This window comes from Ceratotherium simum, chromosome 9, assembly GCF_057802395.1.
Source record: "Ceratotherium simum simum isolate JZ-2026a chromosome 9, ASM5780239v1, whole genome shotgun sequence".
NCBI classification, from domain to species: domain Eukaryota; kingdom Metazoa; phylum Chordata; class Mammalia; order Perissodactyla; family Rhinocerotidae; genus Ceratotherium; species Ceratotherium simum.
The window spans coordinates 3,927,543-3,949,798 of NC_141908.1; the positions used below are offsets into that span (position 1 = coordinate 3,927,543).

At 44.0% G+C, this 22,256-nt stretch overlaps 1 protein-coding gene across 1 annotated transcript; it reads right to left on the minus strand.

Moving 5' to 3' along the window:
* Window positions 1-17,647: 17,647 nt before the first annotated feature.
* On the minus strand, window positions 17,648-20,434 carry TEX51 (testis expressed 51). The gene is made up of 8 exons (XM_014782410.2): window positions 20,236-20,434; window positions 20,063-20,137; window positions 19,731-19,820; window positions 19,468-19,485; window positions 19,305-19,388; window positions 18,102-18,173; window positions 17,968-18,010; window positions 17,648-17,702 (listed from the first exon to the last, which is right to left on the minus strand). The coding sequence occupies exons 1-8, from the start codon at window positions 20,432-20,434 to the stop codon at window positions 17,648-17,650; spliced, it is 636 nt and encodes a 211-aa protein (XP_014637896.2).
* Window positions 20,435-22,256: the final 1,822 nt, after the last annotated feature.

Sequence of the window (22,256 nt, forward strand, 5' to 3'; positions counted from 1 at the left end):
ATGGTTCAGACAGGCAGACAGTCTTGGGCTAGAACCCAAGCTCTGCCACTTCCTTGTTGTGTGACAGAGATCAAGTCATTCAATGTTTCTAAGCCTCAGTCTCCTTACCTATAAAATGGGGATAAAAAGAGCAACCATGTCATTAGGCCATCGTGGCAGGGATTAGGGGCCAATGCTGGTGATGGCTCTGTGCCGTTCCTGGCACATAAAAACCCAATACACAAGCGACCATAACCCACAGAGGTGCCAGGAACGTGCAATTGGTGAGCACAGAGCTGTGGCCTGACCCAGTCAGTAGAAGATGTACGCAAAGAACAGATGGTGGGGATGGGTCGTGGGGGTGGATGCATTGAAAGGTGTAGAGCAAGGGTGCTAGGGAACAAGAGTTGAGTTTTAGTCCCTGAGGCTGAACAGATGCTGGGGATGGGGCATGGGGGTGGGTACATTGAAAGGTGTAGAGCAAGGGTGCTAGGGAACAAGAGTTGAGTTTTAGTCCCTGAAGCTGGTTGGGATTTCCAGAGAAGATGAGCTCAGGCGCCACAGGTGCAGGCCGCTGGCCACCAGGGGGATCCAACCAGCCCCCGTAGCCCTGACCCCAGTGTGCTGAACAGTTGTGGCCAGACTTCGGTTTGGTTAGTGTGTCAGTCAACGGGGACTCAATCAGAGGAGCAGAACCAACTGCTGTCTGTTGGACCTTAGGGGGTTGTGGGAGCTGGTTAAGCAGCCTCTGGAAGGCCCTCGTTGGCATGTCTGATGCTGGAGGTTGACATGCTCAGGATAGGCAGTGAGGATGGAAGAAGGGGAGCAGAATTTGCCACCCCAAAGTGCATCTCACTGACTTGATTATTTTTAAGAACAAAAGACTCAAGAAGAAACTTTGACTTTCCCCCTAACTGCCTAAAAGAATTTAAGATAGAAGGCCTGTTCCAGTAAGGAGCTATCACCATAGATAACTATAGTGTAATATAAACTATGTGTGGTAGACAGGGGGAACCTAGCAAGGCCCATTTGATCAAAGTCCTCTCCATCTCTCATTATGATTGCAAGTCACGGTCAACATTTATTTACCAAACATTTGCTTTCCATCTCCATGTGAACTGCCTTCCTCCCCTTTGAAGTTTCAAACTACTGCCCCCAACATCCTCTTTTGTCTTTAGCTGAAGATGGTATTTAAGGCGGTGGCTTTGGCCATTTTGGTGAGTTACTCAGTTTTCCTGGGTTTCTCCTATGTGTACATGTTATTAAACTTTGATTTTCTCCTGTTATTCTGTTTCATGTCAATTTAATTCTTAGACCCTTCAGAAGGACCTAGAAGGTAGAGGAATAGTTTTTCCTCCCCTATGGTGTGAAGTAGGGGGATCCCACAAGGACAGCCTGAAACCTGTGTTGATTCCCACTGCCCTCAAACTTGGTGATGGGGCTGTTCTGCCAGAGAAGCTGGTGGCCTTAGTCACAGAGCTAAATCCAAACCTGGACTGGGGAGGATCTGACGAAGCTGGAGGAGCCCAGGTCCAACCACTGATGCTGACGAGGTGAGTCAGTGAACCAGCGACAACACGTGTGAGCCGCAAAAGCGCCTGTTCTGAGTGTAAACAACAAAATGGTTGCTGCTGTTTCTGGGTACAGAGTCTCCTGTGGCCCATCCCAACCAGAAGCGTCAGGGAAGGGAATTCCAGGGATCAGAGGTCAGCCCAGCCAAGCTGACAGTCACTGGAGTTAGTGTGAAGTGGCCCTTCCAGTGCACGGTGACATGCCTGCCGAGGAGACAGTGTCTGCACCTGCAAAGCTGAGGGTCAGGCGTGAAGTCCATGTGACGCACAGGGGCTGCTCCCCTGTGAGTGCTCTGGTGCTCAGCACCTGGCGCCCACTGCTGGCCAGTGAGAGCCTGGAGCCCCACCAATGACCAGGAGCACAGATGTGCCACAGTGCTGTGATGGCCAATGCCACTCTGATTTCAGAAGGGGGAGTGTTATGGCCTGACTGTCTGTCCCCCCAGATTCATATGCTGAAATCCTAACCCCGAATGTGATGGTGTTAGGAGGTGGGGCCTTTGGGAGAGGATTTGGTCATGAATGGGAACAGTGCCCGTACAAGAAGAGACGTGAGAGAACTTGCGTGCTCTCTGCCATGTGAGGACACAACGAGAAGACGACCATCTGCAAACTAGGAAGTGAGCTCTCACTAGACAGAGGATCTGCCGGCACCTTCGTCTTGAACTTCCAGCCTCCAGAACTGTGAGAAATAGATGTTTTTTGTTTAAGCCACCCAGTCTCTAGTAATTTGCTGTAGCAGCCCACCTATGAGAGAGAAGGAAGCAGATTCCACACACACAGATCAGCAAGCTAAGGTGCATCTTGAGTGAGGCTGTAGAGTTGGCATCTCAAACATTCTGGTGCATTTTGGGGACTCTGGGCAGGAAGAAGGAAGTGTGCCAAGACAGATGTGAGGTGTGGGTGGGAGGAGGGACTGGCTGCCTCCAGGAAGCAGCCAGCAGGGCAATCAAAGAGCCCAGCGGAGTTCAGCAGACCCAGGTTAATGTGCAGCCCAGAGCTCGAGGGAGGAGTGGGCATCCCTGTGCAGCAGCCACGCAGAGCACTCTTGTTCCCCGTGGTGAGTGTAAGGTCTATTCCCTTAGAGATACAGGCAGGGTGATGGGGCAGCAGGAATTGGGTGTGGGGATTCAGGGGAATGCTGCTGTGCTGGAAGTTGAGGCGGAGAGCCAGAAAAAGGACAAAATGCCTGTGACGCAAATAAACAGCAAAGCCACTCTTCAACAATGTCTGGGGCCGAGGGTTTATTTTCACAGCAGAGGGAAGTCTTCCCTAGGTTCACCCCTCACTTGATGTGAGCAACAGGCTGGGCCTGGGCGCCTAACACCCAGCCTATTCACCTGATAGGCTTTGGGTGCCTCTCGGTGAGAGGTGAGACCTCTCCAGGGACTGAGACATTGGCAGCAGCGATTATTGTGACCTAGTATGGGTGCGCTGACACAGACGCTGGCAGACGCCATTGGAGTTCTTTTGGCCTGTTAGCCCAGGGGTCTGCCCCACCCAAATTTAATCCAGCTCAACCAGGGCAGGCAGCCCACTCTAGGGACTGGTACCACCCAACAGCAAGGCCTCAGGCAATTTGTGGGCCCACATAGCAGGGTGCCTAGATCCTCTGCAATTGGGAGAGTGGGTCCACCTCTGCAGGGCAGGGCATGTGTGAGGAGCAGGTGGAGTGTGGGGGGCATTGGTGGAGCATGTAAGGCCTCTGCAGTGGGGTGACTGGGTCCACTTCAGGGGGTCGGGGTGCACAAACAAAGCAGGACTGTGTTGATGGGGTGTGTGGCCCTGTGGGCAGTGAGGCCTGTCAGCTGCAACAGACTTGTGGTTCTCAAACAGCCTCATAGGGGATCAGCCCCACCTCCAAAGCCAGAAAATATTGGGTGCTCCCCTAACTGGGGCCAGCCCCACTCAGCTGCAACCCTGAGAGAACTGACAACAGCCTTGCAGGCCAGAGGCCTAGAACAAATATAAGCTGCTGAACCTAGCAACCAGCCATGCTGGGGGCCTACTCACTTAACAGAAAAACTGCAACAGGAATCTGTTATTAGACTTTGTAGCCAACTGTGCTGGGGCTCCCCATGCCCAAAAACGTGACTGAAAGGACGATAGCAGCCACAGAAAGCTAAACATTACAACCAGTTGGCCAGGGGGCAGCCTAGTCCCCCGGGGCACCTGCAGCAAGAGCAACCCTGCCATAACAGAAGGACACATGTAGCCCACACAGGGGACACTCCTGGAACATTTGGAACTGGTGATGAGAGGGAAGCACACTGCTGGGCCTCATAAGGCATCTCTTACATAAGGCCATCTCTCCAAGATTGGGAGACATAGCTGACATACCTAAAACATAGATATAAGCACAGAGACAGAGGCAAATGAGGAGACAAAGGAATATCTTCCAAGTAAGGGAACAGGACAAAACCCCAGAAAAAGAACTAAAGAAAACAGAAATAAACAATCTACCTGACAAAGAGTTCAAACAAATAGTCATAAGGATGCTTACTGATTTTGGGAGAAGAATGGATGAACTCAGTGAGACCTTCAACAAAGAATTGGAAATATAGAAAATAACCAATCAAAAATGAAGAATGCAATACTGCAAATGAAAAATTCACTAGAGGGATTCAAAAGCAGAGTAGAAGATACAGAAGAACGGATCAGCAAGCTGGACAAAAGACTAGAGGAAATCACTGAAGTTGAACAGATAAAAGAAAAAAGAATTAAAAAGAACGAAGACAGTCTAAGGGACATTTGGAGCAACATCAAGTGCACTAACATCCGTGTTATAGGTGTCCCAGAAGGAGAAGAGAGAAATAACGGGGCAGAGAATCTATTTGAAGAAATAATAGGTGAAAACTTTTCTAACTTAAGGAAGGAAACAGAAATCCAGGTACAGGAAGCACAGAGAGCACCAAACAAGATAAACCCTAAGAGGCCCACACCAAGACACATTATAATTAAAATGTCAACAATTAAAGATAAAGAAAGAATCCTAAAAGCTGCAAGAGAAAGGCAAGTTACATAGAAAGGAAACCCCACAAGGATATCAGCTGACTTCTCAGCAGAAACTTGCAGGCTAGAAGGGAGTGGCATGATATATTTAAAGTGATAAAAGGAAAAAACCTACAGCCAAGAATACTCTACCTGGCAAGGTTATCATTTAGAATGGAAGAAGAGATAAAGAGTTTGCCAGACAAGCAGAAATTAAAGGAGTTTATCACTATAAAACCAGCTTTACAAGAAATGCTAATGGGACTTATTTGAGTGGAAAAGAGAAGACCACAAACAGGAATAAGGAAATTATCAAAAAAAAAAAAAACAATAAAATCACTGGTAAAGGATAATATACAATAAAGGTAGCAGATCAACCATCTATGGAGCTAATATGAAGATAAAAAGACAAAAGTGCTAAAATTATCTATTTCCATGATAGGAGGGTAATGGATACACACACACACACACACACACACACACACACACACACAAACACACACAAAGAGTAGAGCTTTTAGCAAGAGGTCATATTAAAGAGACTATCAATGTAATATAGATTGCTATATATGTGGGTTATTATATATGAACCTCATGGTAATCACAACCTAAAAACCTATAAAAAATACGCAAAAAAATTAAGAGAAAGGAATGCAAACATAATACTAAAGAAAGCTATCAAACCATAAGGGAAGAGAACAAGACAAGAAGAAAGGAACAGAGAAGAACTAGTAAAACACCCAGAAAAAAAGGTGAAAAATGGCAATAAGTACATTCTTATCAATAGCTACTTTAAATATCAATGGACTAAATGCTCTAATCAAAAGGCGTAGGGTGGCTGACTGGATAAAAAATCAAGACCCATATATATGCTGCATACAAGAGACACACTTCAGACCTAAAGACACTCACAAACTGAAAGTGATGGGATGGAAAAAGATACTCCATGCAAATGGCAATGAAAAGAAAGCTGGGGTAGCAATGCTTATATCAGACAAAACAGACTTCAAAACAAAAACTGTAACAATAGACAAAGAAAGGCACTACATAATGATAAAGGGAACAAGCCCACAAGAGGATATAACACTGGTAAATATCTATGCACCCAACATAGGAGCACCTAAATATATAAAGAAATTATTAACAGACATAAAAGTAGAAATAAACAGTAACACAATAATAGTAGGGGACTTTAACACTCCACTTACACCAATGGATAGATCATCCAAACAGAAGATCAGTAAGGAAACATTGGCATTAAATGACACACTAGACCAGATGGACTTAGTAGATATATACAGAACATTCAATCCAAAAACCAAAGAATATAAATTCCTTTCAAATGCACATGGAACATTCTCCAGGATTGATCACATTTTAGGCCACAAACCAAGTCTCAATAAATTTAAGAAGATTGAAATAACACCAAGCATCTTGATGACAACAACAGTATGAAACTAGAAATCAACTACAGGAAGAAAATCAGAAAAGCCACAAGTATGTGGAGATTAAACAAAATGCTACTGAACAACGATTGGGTCAATGAAGAAATCAAAGGAGAAATCAAAAAATAATTGGAGACAAATGAAAACGAAAATACAACATGCCAAAATTTATGGGATACAGTAAAAGCGTACCAAGAGGGAAGTTTACAGCAATACAGGCCAACCTCCACAAACAAGAAAAATCTCAAATAAACAATCTAACAGTGCACCTAAAGGAACTAGAAAAAGAAGAACAAACAAAGCCCAAAATCAGTATAATGAAAGAAATAATAAAAGTCAGTTCAGAAATAAATGAAATAGAGACTAAAAAACAATAGAAAAATCAATGAATCTAAGAGCTGGTTCCTTGAAATAATAAACAAAATTGACAAGCCTTTAGCTAGACTCACAAAGAAAAAAAGAGAGACATCTCAAATAAATAAAATCTGAAATGAAAGAGGAGAAATTACAATGGTCACCTCAGAAATACAAAAGATTATAAGAGAGTACTATGAAAAGCTATACACCAACAAATTGGATAATCTAGAAGAAATGGATAAATTCTTAGAATTATGCACCTTAAACAACTGAGTCAAGAAGAACTAGACAATTTGAATAGATCAATCACCAGTAAGGAGATCAAAACAGCAATCAAAAACCTACCAATAAATAAAAGTCCTGGAGCAGACAGCTTTCCTGGTGAATTCTACCAAACATTCAAAGAAGACTTAATACCGATCCTTCTCAAACTCTTCCAAAAAATTGAAGAGGAGAGGCAGCTCCCTAACTCATTCTACAAAGGCAACATTATTCTGACACCAAAACCAGACAAGGACAACACAAAAAAAGAAAATTATAAGCCAATATCACTGATGAACATCCATGAAAAATCCTCAACAAAATGCTAGCAAATCAAATACAATAATACATTAAAAAGATCATACACCATGGTCAAGTGGGATTTATTCCAGGGATGCAGGGATGGTTCAACATCTGCAAATCAATCAACATGATACAGCACATTAACAAAATGAAGAATAAAAATCACATGATCATCTCAATAGATGTAGAAAAAGCATTTGACAAGATACAGCATCCATTTACAATACAAACCCTGAATAAAATGGGTATAGAAGGAAAGTACCTCAGCATAATACAGGCCTTATATGGAAAACCCACAGCTAATATCATTCTCAATAGAGAAAAACTGAAAGCTATCCCTCTAAGAACAGGAACCAGACAAGGATGCCCATTTTCACCACTCTTATTTAATGTAGTATTGAAAGTCCTAGCCAGAGCAATCAGGCAAGAAAAAGAATAAAAAGGATCCAGATTGCAAAGGAAGAAGTGAAACTGTCACTTTTTGCAGATGACATGATTTTATATACAGAAAACCCCAAAAGAATCCACCAAAAAACTTTTAGAAATAATAAATGAATATGGTAAAGTTGCAGGATACAAAAGCAACATACAAGAATCAGTTGCATTTCTATACACTAACAACAAAGTAGCAGAAAGAGAAATTAGGAACACAATCCCATTTACAATTGCAACAAAAGGAATAAAATACCTAGGAATAAACTTAACCGAAGAGGTGAAAGACCTATACACTGAAAACTATAAAGCATCGTTGAAAGAAATAGAAGAAGACACACAGAAATGGAAAGATAGTCCATGCTCTTGGATTCAAAGAATTAACATAGTTAAAATGTCCCTACTCCCTAAAGCAATCTACAGATTCAATGCAATCTCTATCAAAGTTCCAATGCCATTTTCACAGAAATAGAGGAAAGAATCCTAAAATTTATATGGAACAACAAAAGGCCCCATATAGCCAAAGGAATCCTGAGAAAAAAGAACAAAGCTGGAGGTATCACCCTTTCTGAATTCAAAATATACTACAAAGATATAGTAATCAAATCAGCATGGTACTGACACAAAAACAGACACACACATCAATGGAACAGAATCACCAGCCCAGAAATAAACCCACACATCTATGGACAGCTAATTTTCAACAAGGGAGCCAAGAACATACAATGGAGACAGGAAAGTCTCTCCAATAAATGGTGTTGGGAAAACTGGACAGCCACATGCAAAAGAATGAAAGTAGACCCTTACCTTACACCATGTACACAAATTAACTCAAAATGGATTAAAGACTTGAATGTAAGACCTGAAACTATGAAACTTCTAGAAGAAAACATAGGCAGTATGCTCTTCAACATTAGTCTTAGCAGCATATTTTCGAGTACCATGTGTGACAGGGCAAGGGAATCAATAGAAAAAAGAAACAAATGAGACTACATCAAACTAAAACCCTTCTGCACAACAAAGGAAACCATCAACAAAACGAAAAGACAACCTAACAATTGGGAGAAGATATTTGTAAACCATATATCTGATAAGGGGTTAATATCCAAAAAATGTAAAGAACTCATACATCTCAGCAACGACAAAAAAACTAACAACCCAATTAAAAAATTGGCAAAAGATTTGAACAGACCTTTCTCCAAAGAAGACATACAGATGGCCAACAGGCACATGAAAAGATTTTCAACATCACTAACTATCAGGAAAATGCAAGTCAAAACTACAATGAGATATCACCTCACTCCCATCAGAATGGCTATAATTAACAAGACAGGAAACAACAAGTGTTGGAGAGGATGTGGAGAAAAGGGAACTTTCATACACTGCTGGTGGGAGTGCAAACTGGTGCAGCCACTATGGAAAACAGTATGGAGATTCCTCAAAAAATTGAAAATAGAACTACCATATGATCCAGCTATTCCACTGCTGGGTATTTATCCTAAGAACATGAAAACGCAAATGCATAAAGATATATGCATCCCTCTGTTCATTGCAGCATTATTCACAACAGCCATGACTTGGAAGCAACATAGGTGCCCATTAAGTGATGAATAGATAAAGAAGATATGGTATGTCTACACAGTGGAATACTACTCAGCTATTAAAAAGGATGAAATCCAGCAATTTGTGACAACGTGGATGGACCTTGAGGGTATTATGCTAAGTTAAATAAGTAAGAGGGATAAAGTCAAATCATATATGATCTCACTCATTAATAGAAGATAAAAACAACAACAAAAAATCACATAGAGACTGAGATTGGATTGGTGGTTACCAGAGCGGAAGGGGAGAGGGAGGAGGGTGAAAGGGATGATTAGGTACATGTGTATGGTGATGGATTGTAATTAGTCTTTTGGTGGTGAACATGTTGTAATCTATACAGACATTGAAATATAATGATATAGACCCGAAATTTATATAATGCTATAAACCAATGTTACCAGAATAAAATACTTAAATAAATAAAGATCTTCAGCAGCAGACTGGGCCAAGCAGAAGAAACAGTGAGCTTGAAGACAAATCAGTTGAAATTACCCAAAAAGAAAAAAATAAAAAGGAATCAAGAAAGCCTATGGGACTTATGGGATACCTTGGGGAGATTAGGTGCATGCATCATTGGAGTTCTGACGGAGAAGAGAGGGAGATAGGGTAGAAAGTGTATTTAATGAAATAATGGTTGGGAACTTCTCAAACTTTGGGAGAGCTTTGGACGTCCAAATTCATGGAGCTAATGGGTCATCACAAAACTTCAATTCAAAACAATCTTCCCCAAGACACGTTATAATAAAACTGTCAAAAATCAAAGATAAAGAGAGAATTTTAAAAGCAGCAAGAGACATAATTTCTATAATACAAGGGAACTCCCATAAGGCTATCAGCAGGTTCCTCAGCAGAAACTTAGCAGGCCAGAACAGAATGGGATGATATATTCAAAGTGCTGAAAGGAAAAAAACTGCCAAGCAATAATACTTTACACAGCAAGGTTATTCTTCAGAAATTTAGGTAAGATAAAGACTTTCCCAAACAAAGAAAAGCTGAGGGAGACTACCACCACTAGATCTGCCTTCCAAGAAAAACTGAAAGGTGTCTTTCAAGTTGGAATGAAAGGATGCGAGTTAGTAACATAAAAACATGTGAAAATATGCAATACACTGGTAAAAGAAAATCTATAGTCAAATTCAGAATACTCTAATACAGTAATTTGGTGGTGGATTAACCACTTAACACTATTATAAAGATTAAAAGCTGAAAGTATTAAAAATAGCTTAAGCTACAATAGTTTTATAATGTATACATAACATAAAAAGATGTAAATTGTGACTTCAAAAACATAAAAGGGGGAGTAAAAGGATAGAGTTTTTTATGTGATCAAAGTTAAATTGTTATTAGCAAAAAAAAAAGACTGTTAAAGCTATAAGATGTTTTATGTAAGCCTTATGGTAACTACAAAGCAAAAACTTACAGTAGATTCACAAAAGATAAAGAGAAGAGAATCAAAGCATATCATTATGGAATATCATCAGTCATAAAGGAAGGCAGCAGGAGAGGAAGAAATGAATAAGGAACAGCAAAGAAATAAGAAAGGAATTACAAAACAGCCAGAGAACAATAAGACAGCATTAGTACAACCTTACCTATCAATAATTACTCCAAATGTAAATGGATTAAATTCTGCCTTCAAAAGACATAGAGTGGCTTGATAGATGAAAAAAAGAAGACCCAACTATGTGCTGAGTACAAGAGACTCACTTCAGCTTAAAGGACACACATAGGCTCAAAGTGAAGGGATGGAAGCGATTTTCCACGCAAGTGGAAATCAGAAGAGAGGAGAGGTAGCTATACTTATATCAGACAAAATAGACTTTAAGCCAACATTTTAATGGCTTAAAATAGATTTTTAAGCCAACAAGAGACAAAGAGGGTCACTATATAGTGATAAAGAAGTGAATTCATCAAGAAGATTTAACTATCATAAATATATATGCACCCAACATCAGAGAACCTAAACATATTAAGCAAATACTAACATATCTCAAGGGAGAAATAGATAACAATACAATGATAATAGAGGACCTCAACTCCCCACTTTCAGCAATGAATAGATTATCCAGACAGAGAATCAACCAGAAAATGTTGGACTTGAACCAAACTGTAGACCAAATGGCCCTCACAGACATATACAGAGCATTCCATCCAGCAGCAGCAGAATACACATTCTTCTCAAGCTCATACAGAACATTCTCCAGGATAGATCATATGACAGGTCGCAAAGCAACTTAGCAAATCTAAGAAGATTGAAATCACACCAAATACCTTTTCCGAACACAGCGGAATGAAACTAGAAATCAGTAACCGGAGGAAAGTTGAAAAATTAACAAATGTGTGAAAATTAAACAACACACTACTGAACAATCAATAGGTCAAAAGAGAAATTAAAAAAATCTTGAAACAAATGAAAATGGAAACACAACCTAAGAAAACCTATGGGATGCCACAAAAGCAGTCTAAGAGGGAAGTTTATAGCAATAAATGCCTATATTAAGAAAAAAGAAAGAGCTCAAATAACCTAATTTTACACCTCAAGAACTGGAAAAAGAAGAACAAACTAAGCCCAAAGTTAGCAGAAGGAAGGGAATAACAAAGATCAGAGCAGAAAAAAATGAAATAGACATAAGAAAAACAATAGAAAAGATTAATAAAAACTCAGAGCTCTTGTTTTTGGAAAGATAAACAAAATTGACAAACTTTTAGCTAGACTCACCAAGAAAAAAAGAGAGAGGACTCAAACAAATAAAATCAGAAATGAAAGAGGAGACATTACAACTGATACTACTGAAATACAAAGGATTGTAAGAGACTACTACTATAAATAATTATACTCCAACAAATTGGATAATCTAGAAAAAATGGATAAGTTCCTAGAAACATACAACCTATCAAGACTGAATCATGAAGAAATAGAAAATCTGAACAGACTAATAATGAGTAGAGAGATTAAATCAGTAATCAAAAACCTCCCAACAAAGAAAAGCCCATGACAAGATGGTTTCACTGGGGAATTCTACAAAACACTTACAGAAGAATTAATACTAATCCATCTTAAACTCTTCCAAAAAATTGAAGAGGAGGAAACACTCCTAAACTCATTTTATGAGGCCAGAATTACCCATGCCAAAGCCAGGTAACGATACCGCAAGAAAAGAAAACTACAGGCCAATACCCCTGATGAAATATAGATACAGGTATTCTCAACAAAATATTAGTAAACAAAATTAAACGCCATATTAAAAGGATCACATACCGTGATCAAGCAGGATTTATCCCTGGGATAGGCAAGGATGGTTCAACATATGAAGTCAATCAATGTGATACACCACATTAATAGAATGAAAGATAAAAATCATATGATCATCTTAATAGATGCAGAAAAAGCTCTTGACAAAATACAACACCCCTCCATGATAAAAAAAACTCAACAAATTGGGTACGGAAGGAACATACCTCAACAGAATACAGGCCATATATGACAAGCCCACAGATAACACCAGACTCAAAGTGAAAGGATGAATGCATTTCCTCTAAGATCAAGAAGAAGACAAAGCTGCCCACTCTCACCACTCTTATTCAGCATAGTACTGGAAGTCCTAGCCAGAGCAATCAGGCAGAAAGAAATGAAAGCCATCCATATCAGAAAAGAAGAAGTAAATCGTCTTTCTTTGCAGATAATATGATCTTACATATGGAAAATCCTAAATATTCCACCAAAAAAATTTTAGAACTAATTAATGAATTCCGTAAAGTTGTAGGATACAAAATCAACATGCAGAAATCTGTTGTGTTTCTATATATTAAAAATGATATATCTGAAAAATAAATAAAGAAAATGATCCTGTTTACAATAGCAGCAAAAACAATAAAATACTTAGGAATAAATTTAACCAAGGAAGTGAAATATCTATACACTAAAAACTATAATTCTTTGATGAAAGAGATTGAAGAAGACACAAATAAATGGAAAGATATCCCATGTTCATTGATTGGAAGAATTAATATTATTAAAAAGTCCATATATCCAAAACCATCTATAGATTCAATGCAATCCCTATCAAAATTTCAATAACATTTTTCACAGAATGAGAAAAAACAATCCCCAAATTTGCACGGAACTACAAAAGACCCTGAATAGTCAAAGCAGTCCTGAGAAAGAACAAAGCTGGAGGCATTCCACTTCCAGATTTCAAACTATACTACACAGCAGTAGTAATCAAAACAGTATGGTATTGATGTAACAACAGACACACAGACGATTGGAACAGAATTGAAAGCCCAGAAATAAAGTCTTGCACGTATGTGGTCAACTAATATTTGACAATGGAGCCAAAAATGCTCCATGGAGAAAAGCTATTCTCTTCAATATATGGTGTTGGGAAAACTGGATAACCAGGAGAATGAAATTGGACCCCTATCTTACACCACTCACAAAAATTAACTCAAAATGCATTAAAGACTAAAACATAAGACTGAGATTGTAAAACTCCTAGAAGAAAACATAGGGAAAAATCTCTTTGACATTGGTCTTGGCGATGATTTTTCGGATTTGAAAAAAACAAACAATCTGATTAAAAAGTGCGCAGAGGATCAGAATAGACATTTTTCCAAAGACGACATACAAATGGCCAACTGGTACATGAAAAGGTGCTCAACATCACTAATCATCAGGGAAATGCAAATCAAAACCACAATGAGATATCACCTCACACCTGTTAGAATGACTATCATCAAAAAGACAAGAAATAACAACTGTTGGCAAGGATGTGGAGAAAAGGGAACCCTGTGCACTGTTAGTGGGAATGTACATCAGTGCAGCCATTCTGGAAAACAGTATGAAAGTTCCTCAAAAAGTTAAAAATAGAACTACCATATGATCCAGCAATCCCATTTCTGTGTATATATTCAATGGAAATGGAAACAGGCTCTTGAAGAAATATCTATACTCTCACGTTCGTTGCAGCATATCCAAGATATGGAAACAACCTAAGTGTCCATCAACAGATGAATGGATAAAGAAAATGTTGTATTTATAATATACCAGAATATTATTCAGCCCTGAGAAAAAGGAAATCCTGCCATTTGCAACAACATGGATGGATCTTGAGGGCTTTATGCTAAGTGAAAAATAAGTCAGACAGAGAAAGGCAAATATTGTATGATCTCACTTATATGTGGAATCTAAAAAAGCCAAACTCATAGAAACAGAGAGTAGAAATGTGGTGGATAGGGGCTAGGGGGTGGGGGAAATGGAGATATGTTCGTCAAAGGGTATAAACTTCCAGTCATAAGACAAATAAGTTCTAGAGATCTAATGTACACCATGGTGATTATAGCTAATAATACTGTATTATATACTTGCAAGTTGCTAAGAGAGTAGATCTTAAATGTCCTCACCACAAAAAAAGAAATGGTAATTATGTGACATGATGGAGATGATAGCTAATGCAATGGTGGTGATCATTTGGTAATATATACGTATATCAAATCACCATGCTGTACCCTTTAGACTAACACAATGTTATATGTCAATTTTATCCCAATAAAGCTGGAAAAATTATTTTTGGATGCATTAATCACAGTTATTTTAACATTTACATCTGATAACTCTGATATCTGGATCACTTGTAGGTTTGTTTCTATTATCTTCTTTTTCTCTTGATTCTGTTTTTGGTATGCATGTTAATATTTGTTTGAATACTGGATATTGTAAATGAAATACGGTAGTGGCTCTAGATAATATTATTTTCCTTCAGAAAACACTTACTCTATGCCCCAGCAGTGGTAAGGAATAAGAATAGGTCTCTAATTTGATCAGGGCTGTGGGCCCTGGAGGGTGAGCTCCGCACTTTGTAAGGACTGCTCTGCCTGTGGGGCACCCCCTCTTTTAGGCTATGGCTTTCCAGTCAATACCTTGGAGTATTTGTCAAACGTGGTCCTTCTAGGCGGGTCATGAACTCCAAGTATTATTTCCCTAGCATACAAATCCCTGATAAATTGCATTTCAGATCCTTTTGCTTGATTTCTTTATCTGTAGTCTTGTGCTGCTCAAGAATCGGCAAGCACCGGGGAGGATGGGCAGGAAATAGACGTGGTGTGTGTTTCACTTTCTTTACCTCCCTGCTCCCAGGGATCTGGACCCCTCACATTCTGTCTTGGCCAGCTGGAACTCCACGTGCTGTCTCCTAGTCCCGAGATACTGCTGAAAGCTCTATGGCTTCTCCAGACTTCGAGGTCATCCTCAGCCCAGCCCCCCAAGCCTCTCAACCTGTGCTGCTGAAGCTGGCCCACGGCCAGGGGCGGCGCTCTGCAGGACACGGGCTCACCGCACAGAGCTCTCCCTCCTCTGGGACCTGGGACCTGGGACCTGCCTCTTCTGGTGCCTTAACAGCCCTTTTGTTTTGTTTTGCACTTTTGATGTATTTTATTTTTGGTTGCCCCTGGTGGGAGTGTTGGTGTGCTGCAAGATCCTCTGTCGTACCTGGAAGCAGACATCCTCCAGAGTAGATATTTTGACCAAGGTTTACCTGGCTCAAAATTTCTGAATCTTTCTACTCCAGCAGAATTCAATATCTAATTATCATGCAAATATGCCCACAAATAATAAAAATCTGTTGATAAGAGATGCATGCATACAAACACATAAACTCATACTTCACATAAGTTATACCCAGGATTTCCTGTTTTTATTGCGTGCATCAGAAAACAGTTGCTCTGGATACTTTTGAGATAGTGGTCTAAGTCCCAATTTAAAAACAAGTAGGAGAACAACATTACCACATGAAGGCCTGGCTTTTCCTATGTCCTGGGTGGCAACCAGCTTTCACAGACGTGCAGGGAGAACCAGTCTCCTGGAGGTCCATGGCTACTGCCTGGGGGCTCTGGCGTGGTCACTCAGGATGGTTATGAGTACATCCTCGCCATATAGCCATAGCTATGTCCTTGGAGTGCTTTCTGCCTTCCAAAACACCTTACACCGTGGAACCCTCCCCAGGTTTGTGAGGCTGGGCGGGTCTGCGGAGCTGGGTGGAGGGGCGCTTCAGCTCTCAGCACCTGGAGCCACATTTGCCTGGGGAACACCTGCCTTTTCCACTCTGTATCTCCGTCTTCTCCTGGGGACTTGGGCCTGCGACTGGCAAAACCCCCCACTGTCTCTACCCCGGCCCTCCCTGCCCACCTGCCGTCCCGGGGCTCTTCTCTCTGGCTCCCTTCAGGCCCGCACAGTCTTGGGAGCCTCTGTGGGCCTCACCTCTCACCACTGTCTCCCCTGGGCCACTCCCTCCAGCCACACTACATTTCTTGGAGTTACCTGAACCTATCAAGATCTCTCGAACCTGCACTACAACACTGAACCCTCAATGAAAACACTCCTCCCTCCCTTCCTGCCTTCCCTGCTGTCTCATTGTTGAAGACACCACCTCAGGGAGGCCTTCCTGGATCCCCTGCTGGGGAGCTGGAGATGCTCCTAGCTGCAGACCCACAGCCGCTGTCAGTCACAGTGCCCCCTCCCTGGCTGCCATTTATGGTCTGTTTGCATCTCGCCTGGGTCTCCTGCAGTCCCCTCACCCCTGCCCAAAGAGTGGCCCTTCCTGCGGGATGGTTCCTACAGGATTCGACTCCAGGTTCTGGGCTTCTTGTCCACAGCTCTAGCCTCACACCTACTTCCTTTCAGCCCCCAGGAGCTGATCTGCTGCCCAGGGCCCTGGACCTGGTGGCTCGAGGTTGCTGGAGAGGTTCCATTTAGTCTCAGGGGAGAGCCTGGGCCGAGGCAGAGAGGCCAGGAGAATCAGCGAGGAGGGCATAGGGTTGAGGGGAAGGAGCAGAGCCATGCCTGCAGACACAGGGGCTCCATTTGACCTAGCGGCCTTGGGGCTGAGAAGGAAAGGGACATGGAGGGAGATGGAGGAGGGGGATGCAAAGGCTTCCCACAGGCAGAGCTAAGGAAACTTCATTGCCAGCAGCACCAATGACCCACTGGGGCCCTGGGTGTCCCAGGGTGGACATCTTGGCTAGGACGTAGGTGAGCTCTGCTGTTAATGAGCCAGTTTTCTGATGTTCTTCTGCCAGTCCCTGCTCTAGCTGGGGCCTTCAGCTGGCCTCTTGCTACCTCTGCTCAGGGCAGAGGGCCCAGACACAAGACTCCCTCGAGGGACCCAGGCCACCCCTGCCCTGATCTCTGGTGTTAGAATTAGAACCACCACCCCTGGGAGCAGGAGAATAGCAGAGGGGTGTTTCCTGAGGAGAAGGGTGGTGGGCCGGCAGGGGGGCGGGGAGGGGACAGAATAGTCTCCTCAGGATCGCAGGTCTGTCCAGGGCCCAGCAGGAAGTAGATGGCACGGTCCATCAGAATGTTAGGAGGGTGTTTTAATGACGGATATTTACAAGGCACAGACACAGGGAAACCACAAGAGAGAGTGTGGTCTCCTGGGCCTCAGAACTTCGGAGCTGTTAACCCCCCCAGGTAGGAGGAGGTCGGGGGAGGGAGAGTTACCAGAACCCAGAGATGAAAGAGCTTCTGACACAACTGTGCCCTCTGTTCAGTTGTGGGAGACAGGCGGCCTGCCAGGTCCCTGCTGAGAGAGAAGCAGGTGTTCTCACCCTGACCTCCTACAGGCCCTCGCCTCTGACCCTCTGACTTCCTGCTGGCCGAACCCAACCAGGAGCCAAGGTCAAGGGGGACATGTTGATAGTCTGTACATGTCAGGGAGCAGGGGGGCAAAGAGTGGAGAGCAGGTCTGCAGAGGGCCGATGGCAGCTGTGGGCAGAGGGCACTTTGTGCATCAGGCTGGGGGCCCTGGAGCTCTGCTGCCACTGTGTCCAGGGCCCCTGGCCACGGTGAGTCTGCTCACATTGTGGGGCTGATGGGGGGCCCTTCTGAGTCCTGGCCCTGGATCCCACTCTGCTCTGGATGTCAGACCCCGGGAGCCAGAGGTGGGACCCCAGCCTTTCTACCCCCAGGGCAGACCCAGCTTTCCCTCCATGGGAGCCTAGATTCCTGCAGGGGTCTCCTTCCCCAGTACCTCTTCTGCCTTCTTCTTCCTCCTGTGCCAAAAAATGTAACATCTGGGCCAGGAAACAGGGTGGAGATGGGTCAGTCAAGGAGTAGGTGTGTCTTCCTTGGGGACGCTGGGGCTTGGAGAAGTCACTCACCCACCTCCGGCTATGGCTGCCAGGGGCAGAGCAATGCTGAGGCTCACAGCCCACACGAGGGTCCTCTGGGTCACGGCTGGGGGTGTGAAAGGGGGAGGCAGGTGTTTGAGGAGCAGTTAGGGCCGTCTGGGCTCAGAGAGCAGGCCACATTCTTCCCTTCTTTTATTTGCTCACTTAGTCACTTGTCTGCAAACACTTACTGAGCACCTACTGTGTGCCCAGCATACATTAGAGATGAGTGAGACATGGTCCCTGCTCTCTAGGAGGGAGACAAGCAAACAATTACGATGTGGTGTCCAAGGGAAGAGGGCAGGACAGGGCAGAGGAGGAGGGCCGATAAGCCTTAGGTGGGGGGCGGTGGGAGCTGGTCGGGGAAAGCTTCTTAGGAAACAGGACTTCTGGCTGGACTTTGCAAGACAAGTAGGAGTTCAGACAGTCAAGAGCCAAAACTGTTGCAGGCAGAGGACACAGTGTCCAATGATGGAGCATGAAGCTGTCCACCGTGTCAGCAGCTCAGTGTGGCTGGGGAGTCAGGGGTAGTGGGAGGTCAGCATGGCTGCTCACACGGGCCTCCTGAGGAGGGTGGGCTTTGTCTGGGGCAATTGGGAGCCACTGAAGGTTATAAACAAGGAGTGTTGTAGGTAGATTTGCTCCTTGAGAAAGAGTTCTTTGGTTGCTGAGTAAGATATGGCCAGGAGGGGCAGGGAGGCCAGTTAGGAGATGTTGCCATAATCCAGGTGAGAGTTGAGGATGCTTGAAGAAGAGTGGTGGATGTTGGCATGAAAATCTGGCAACATATTTAAGAATCATTTAGCAAGACTTGGTGATTACATGTACTGAGTAAGGGGGAGGGAGATTCCTGGTTTAGGAGGTTGAGGGCTTGAGTGGGGCCATTTGCTGAGAGGGGCCCTGAGGGAAGAGCAGATTTGGGGGGTGGAGATGGGTTTGGACATGTCTCCAGGCATGCTGGCTTTGAGGGCCCGAGGGACCTCCAGGGGAGATGTCTTAGAAGCAGGTGTCTCTATTGCTCTGAGGCTGGACATGTGGAATTGAGACATCCTGGAAGCTGCTACTTTCACCAGTGAGGATGGAGAGCAGGAAGAGGTCAGGGCTGGGCAAAGGAGGAAGACAATCCAGGTAGAGACAACAACAGACTCAGGTGGGGAGAGGGGGAGGTTGGTGGCCAGATGGGCCGCTGGCCACTGACCTGGGCAGAGAGTGGGGTCTTTGCAGGTGAGGAAGTGTATCCCGCAGTTGGCACAGTTGATGACCTCCAGTGTGGAGCGTAGGTCTGAGAGAGGATGGGCAGGAGCCTTAGAGAGGGCCATGTGCCCCTCACACTTTGCCCACTCATCCTCAAAGATACTCACCACAGGATGTGTTGCAGGCTGCCCGGGAGGGTGAGATGGTAGAGAAACTGAGGTGCTGGGGAGGCAGACAGAGCTGGGAGGGGTCGGGGTGTGAGCAGGAAGTGGAGCTGGGGGAAGGTGTGGACAGGTGCCCAGTATGTGGGCAGAGATGGGGGCTTATGGGGAGGGACCCGGGAGGGGGCCACAGATTTGACTCTGCTCTCCTCCAGGCTTGAGGGAGGTAGAGGGCTGGGTGGTGGGCAGGGCCCAGCCCCACCTCTCACCCTTCTCCTTCAGCTCCTCAGATATCTTGTTCAGCCTCTCGGAAAACAGCTGCTTGTGGACACGAATCTCTTCCAGAAGTAACGGTTTATCTGGGTGGAGTAGGAGGGAAAGAGTGCTTTTATCACCCACATTTCATAGGTAGAATCAATTACATAACTTTCTCAAGGCTGGGAATTCAAACTGGGTTTTTCAAACAGGAACTCCGTAGAACACACAGAGAGATGCTGCATCTGTCTCCCCACCCCAGGCCAAGAGGGTCCTCGGGAATGCTTTGGAGGGCCAGACTTTGTTAACCCAAGCCCGGCAGCCCTGGGACACTCAGTTTCCTCACCATCTCTCAACTTCTTAATGGCTTGATCTATGTGATTGAATAATTTGGCTGTTTCTTCCTCCAAATGATCCTGATCTGAGAATGGGATGTGGGATGAAGGGAAGTCAGAGGAGGAAGACCCCACGCCAGGTGCAGGGCTAGCCTCCATCCCTGGTCTCCTGGCTGCACCTCACCAAGATACCAGGCTTCAGGGAAGTCATGAGCCTCCAGGAACAGAGAGTGGAGGCTTTGTGAGAGCTCTGCAGGTGGCCCTGGAGTGCCCCAAAGAATCTGCAGGTCATAGTCTATCAACGCAGGCAGTTCTGGCCAGCAGAGGAGACAGCTCTTCCCATCGGCATCGGGCAGGAGACAGCTGAGCAGGAGAAGCAACATCTTCTGGGGTCTTCCCTCTGTGCCCTCCTCACCCTGCCTGGCAGTTCTACATGGAATGTTTGTGCCCTGTCCCCCTGGGAACCACATTCTCTTTGCAGAACAAAAGTAAACTTCGCAGGGTAAGGTGAGGGCCAGCCATGGCATGAACCCAGGCTTTGGTGTCAGACCCAAGTTGGGGCCTTGATATCTTCCTCTGAAGATCGGGTCACTGATGCTCATCAGGGAGGATTCTTGTGAGGATCTGAGAGACGGCTGTGCTGCCTTGTGGCTGGTGCTCAGTGTGGCATTTACCACGCATAGAATAGTTCAACAGGCTGAAATTTGAGATGTCAGGAGAAAGCAGCACAGAGAGAGGGTCACTTGTGTAAAGATCCTGGATTGCTTTTCCACACAGAAGTGGTCAGCCAAGGGGAAACTTATGGAACATACATCTTTTTCACGGCTCATGTAAACTAGCAGCTGTCTTGTGCCTGGCGAAGCCAGAGGGACTCAGACAGCCACTCCCACCACAGTGTAGACAGAGAGTGTAGACAGAGTTCCAGCCAGTGAGTGGAAGTACAGAGAGCCATCTTTGGGGCAGCAGTTCTTATGTGCAACACGCATTGAAGAAAATCAAAACTCTGTGCTCTTTAGTAAAGAAAAAGCCAGTGGGATCCTTCTCAGCTGGTAAGATCTCCTTACCTCAGCTGGTAAGCTTTGTCCTTCCATGCTATGCTTCCAACCAGCTTCCGAGTGCCTCAGGCTGGATTATGGGCAGCCAAAAGCCATCAGGCATTTGAGGAATGCTTCTTACATGAACAAGAGACCAAAACAATAGCGAGAATTCAAAACAAAAACCGCAGGAAACGGAAAGAGTACAAAGATGTGGTGGGAAGCAGAAGAAAACTTAGAACCCCACTACAATTAATAGACAAGGTGTTGCTTTCCTCAAACCAGAAGAGGCTGCTGTGCAGAAGAAAAAGTCAGAGAATAAGAAAGAGTTATTGGAGATTAAAAAAATGATAGGAGGAATTTAAAAATTCCATGGAAGTGTTGGCAGATAAAGTTTCAGACAGCTCCCAGGTGGCAGTACAAAAAGACAGAGATGAGAAATAGAAAAGAAAAGGTAAAATTAGACAATCAATCCACAAAGTCCGACATCCAGCTGATACAAGTTTCAGAAAGAAAGAACAGAGAAAATGGAGGGGAGGAAATTATTTCTAATAGAAGTTGGGTGGGAAGTATGTACCGGAACAGGGATGTGGTGGAGAGGCATCAAGATTTGCTAGAAGAAATGGCAGTTGAGTTGGTAAATTCAGGCTGCCCCAGTCAGATGGGCTCTGAGATGAGAAGATGAGTCGGAGTGCTGCAGAGCTGTTGCTCTCCCCCTTGCTTTGGGCAGTTTGGGGTTAGGGAATTAGCCTGCTTTTTTCTGCTCAGGCAATGTTTCTGGAAAGGAAGGCCCTGATTCCCTGGAACCAAGGCTGGGAAAAGCCAGTGCTCCCTCCCCTGATGCCCTCGGTAGCGTTCAGAGCTACAAAAGCATGCAAGCCTGCTGCTTACATTCACCATCACCTCTTAGGTTGCCCCACTCAGCCTCTGTGTGGGGGAGGAGAGAACAGGGATCTGATAGAAATGCTTCAAGAAACAAATTTTAGAACTGAAAGACATGAATTTCCAGGTTGAAAGGGCCCATTGAGAAGGCATCCAGTGCTAGGAATAAGAAAAACAGAGAAAGAGCCAGCCCTGATGACCTAGTTGTTAAAGTTTGGAGCTCTCTGCTTCCATGGCCCAGGTTCAGTTCTCGGGTATGGAACCACACCACTTGTCTGTCAGTAGCCAT

What these genes read in the sequence shown, in the direction of transcription:
- TEX51 (XM_014782410.2), bottom strand. Translation starts at nt 20,434, where the DNA reads ATGTTGCTTCTCCTGCTCAGCTGTCTCCTGCCCGATGCCGATGGGAAG. An exon ending in CATTAAGAAGTTGAGAGATG is followed by an intron (nt 19,821 to 20,062) that starts GTGAGGAAACTG and finishes TACTCCACCCAG; the next exon opens with ATAAACCGTTACTTCTGGAA. An exon ending in GGAAGAAGAAGGCAGAAGAG is followed by an intron (nt 17,703 to 17,967) that starts GTACTGGGGAAG and finishes CTCTGCCCACAG; the next exon opens with CTGCCATCGGCCCTCTGCAG.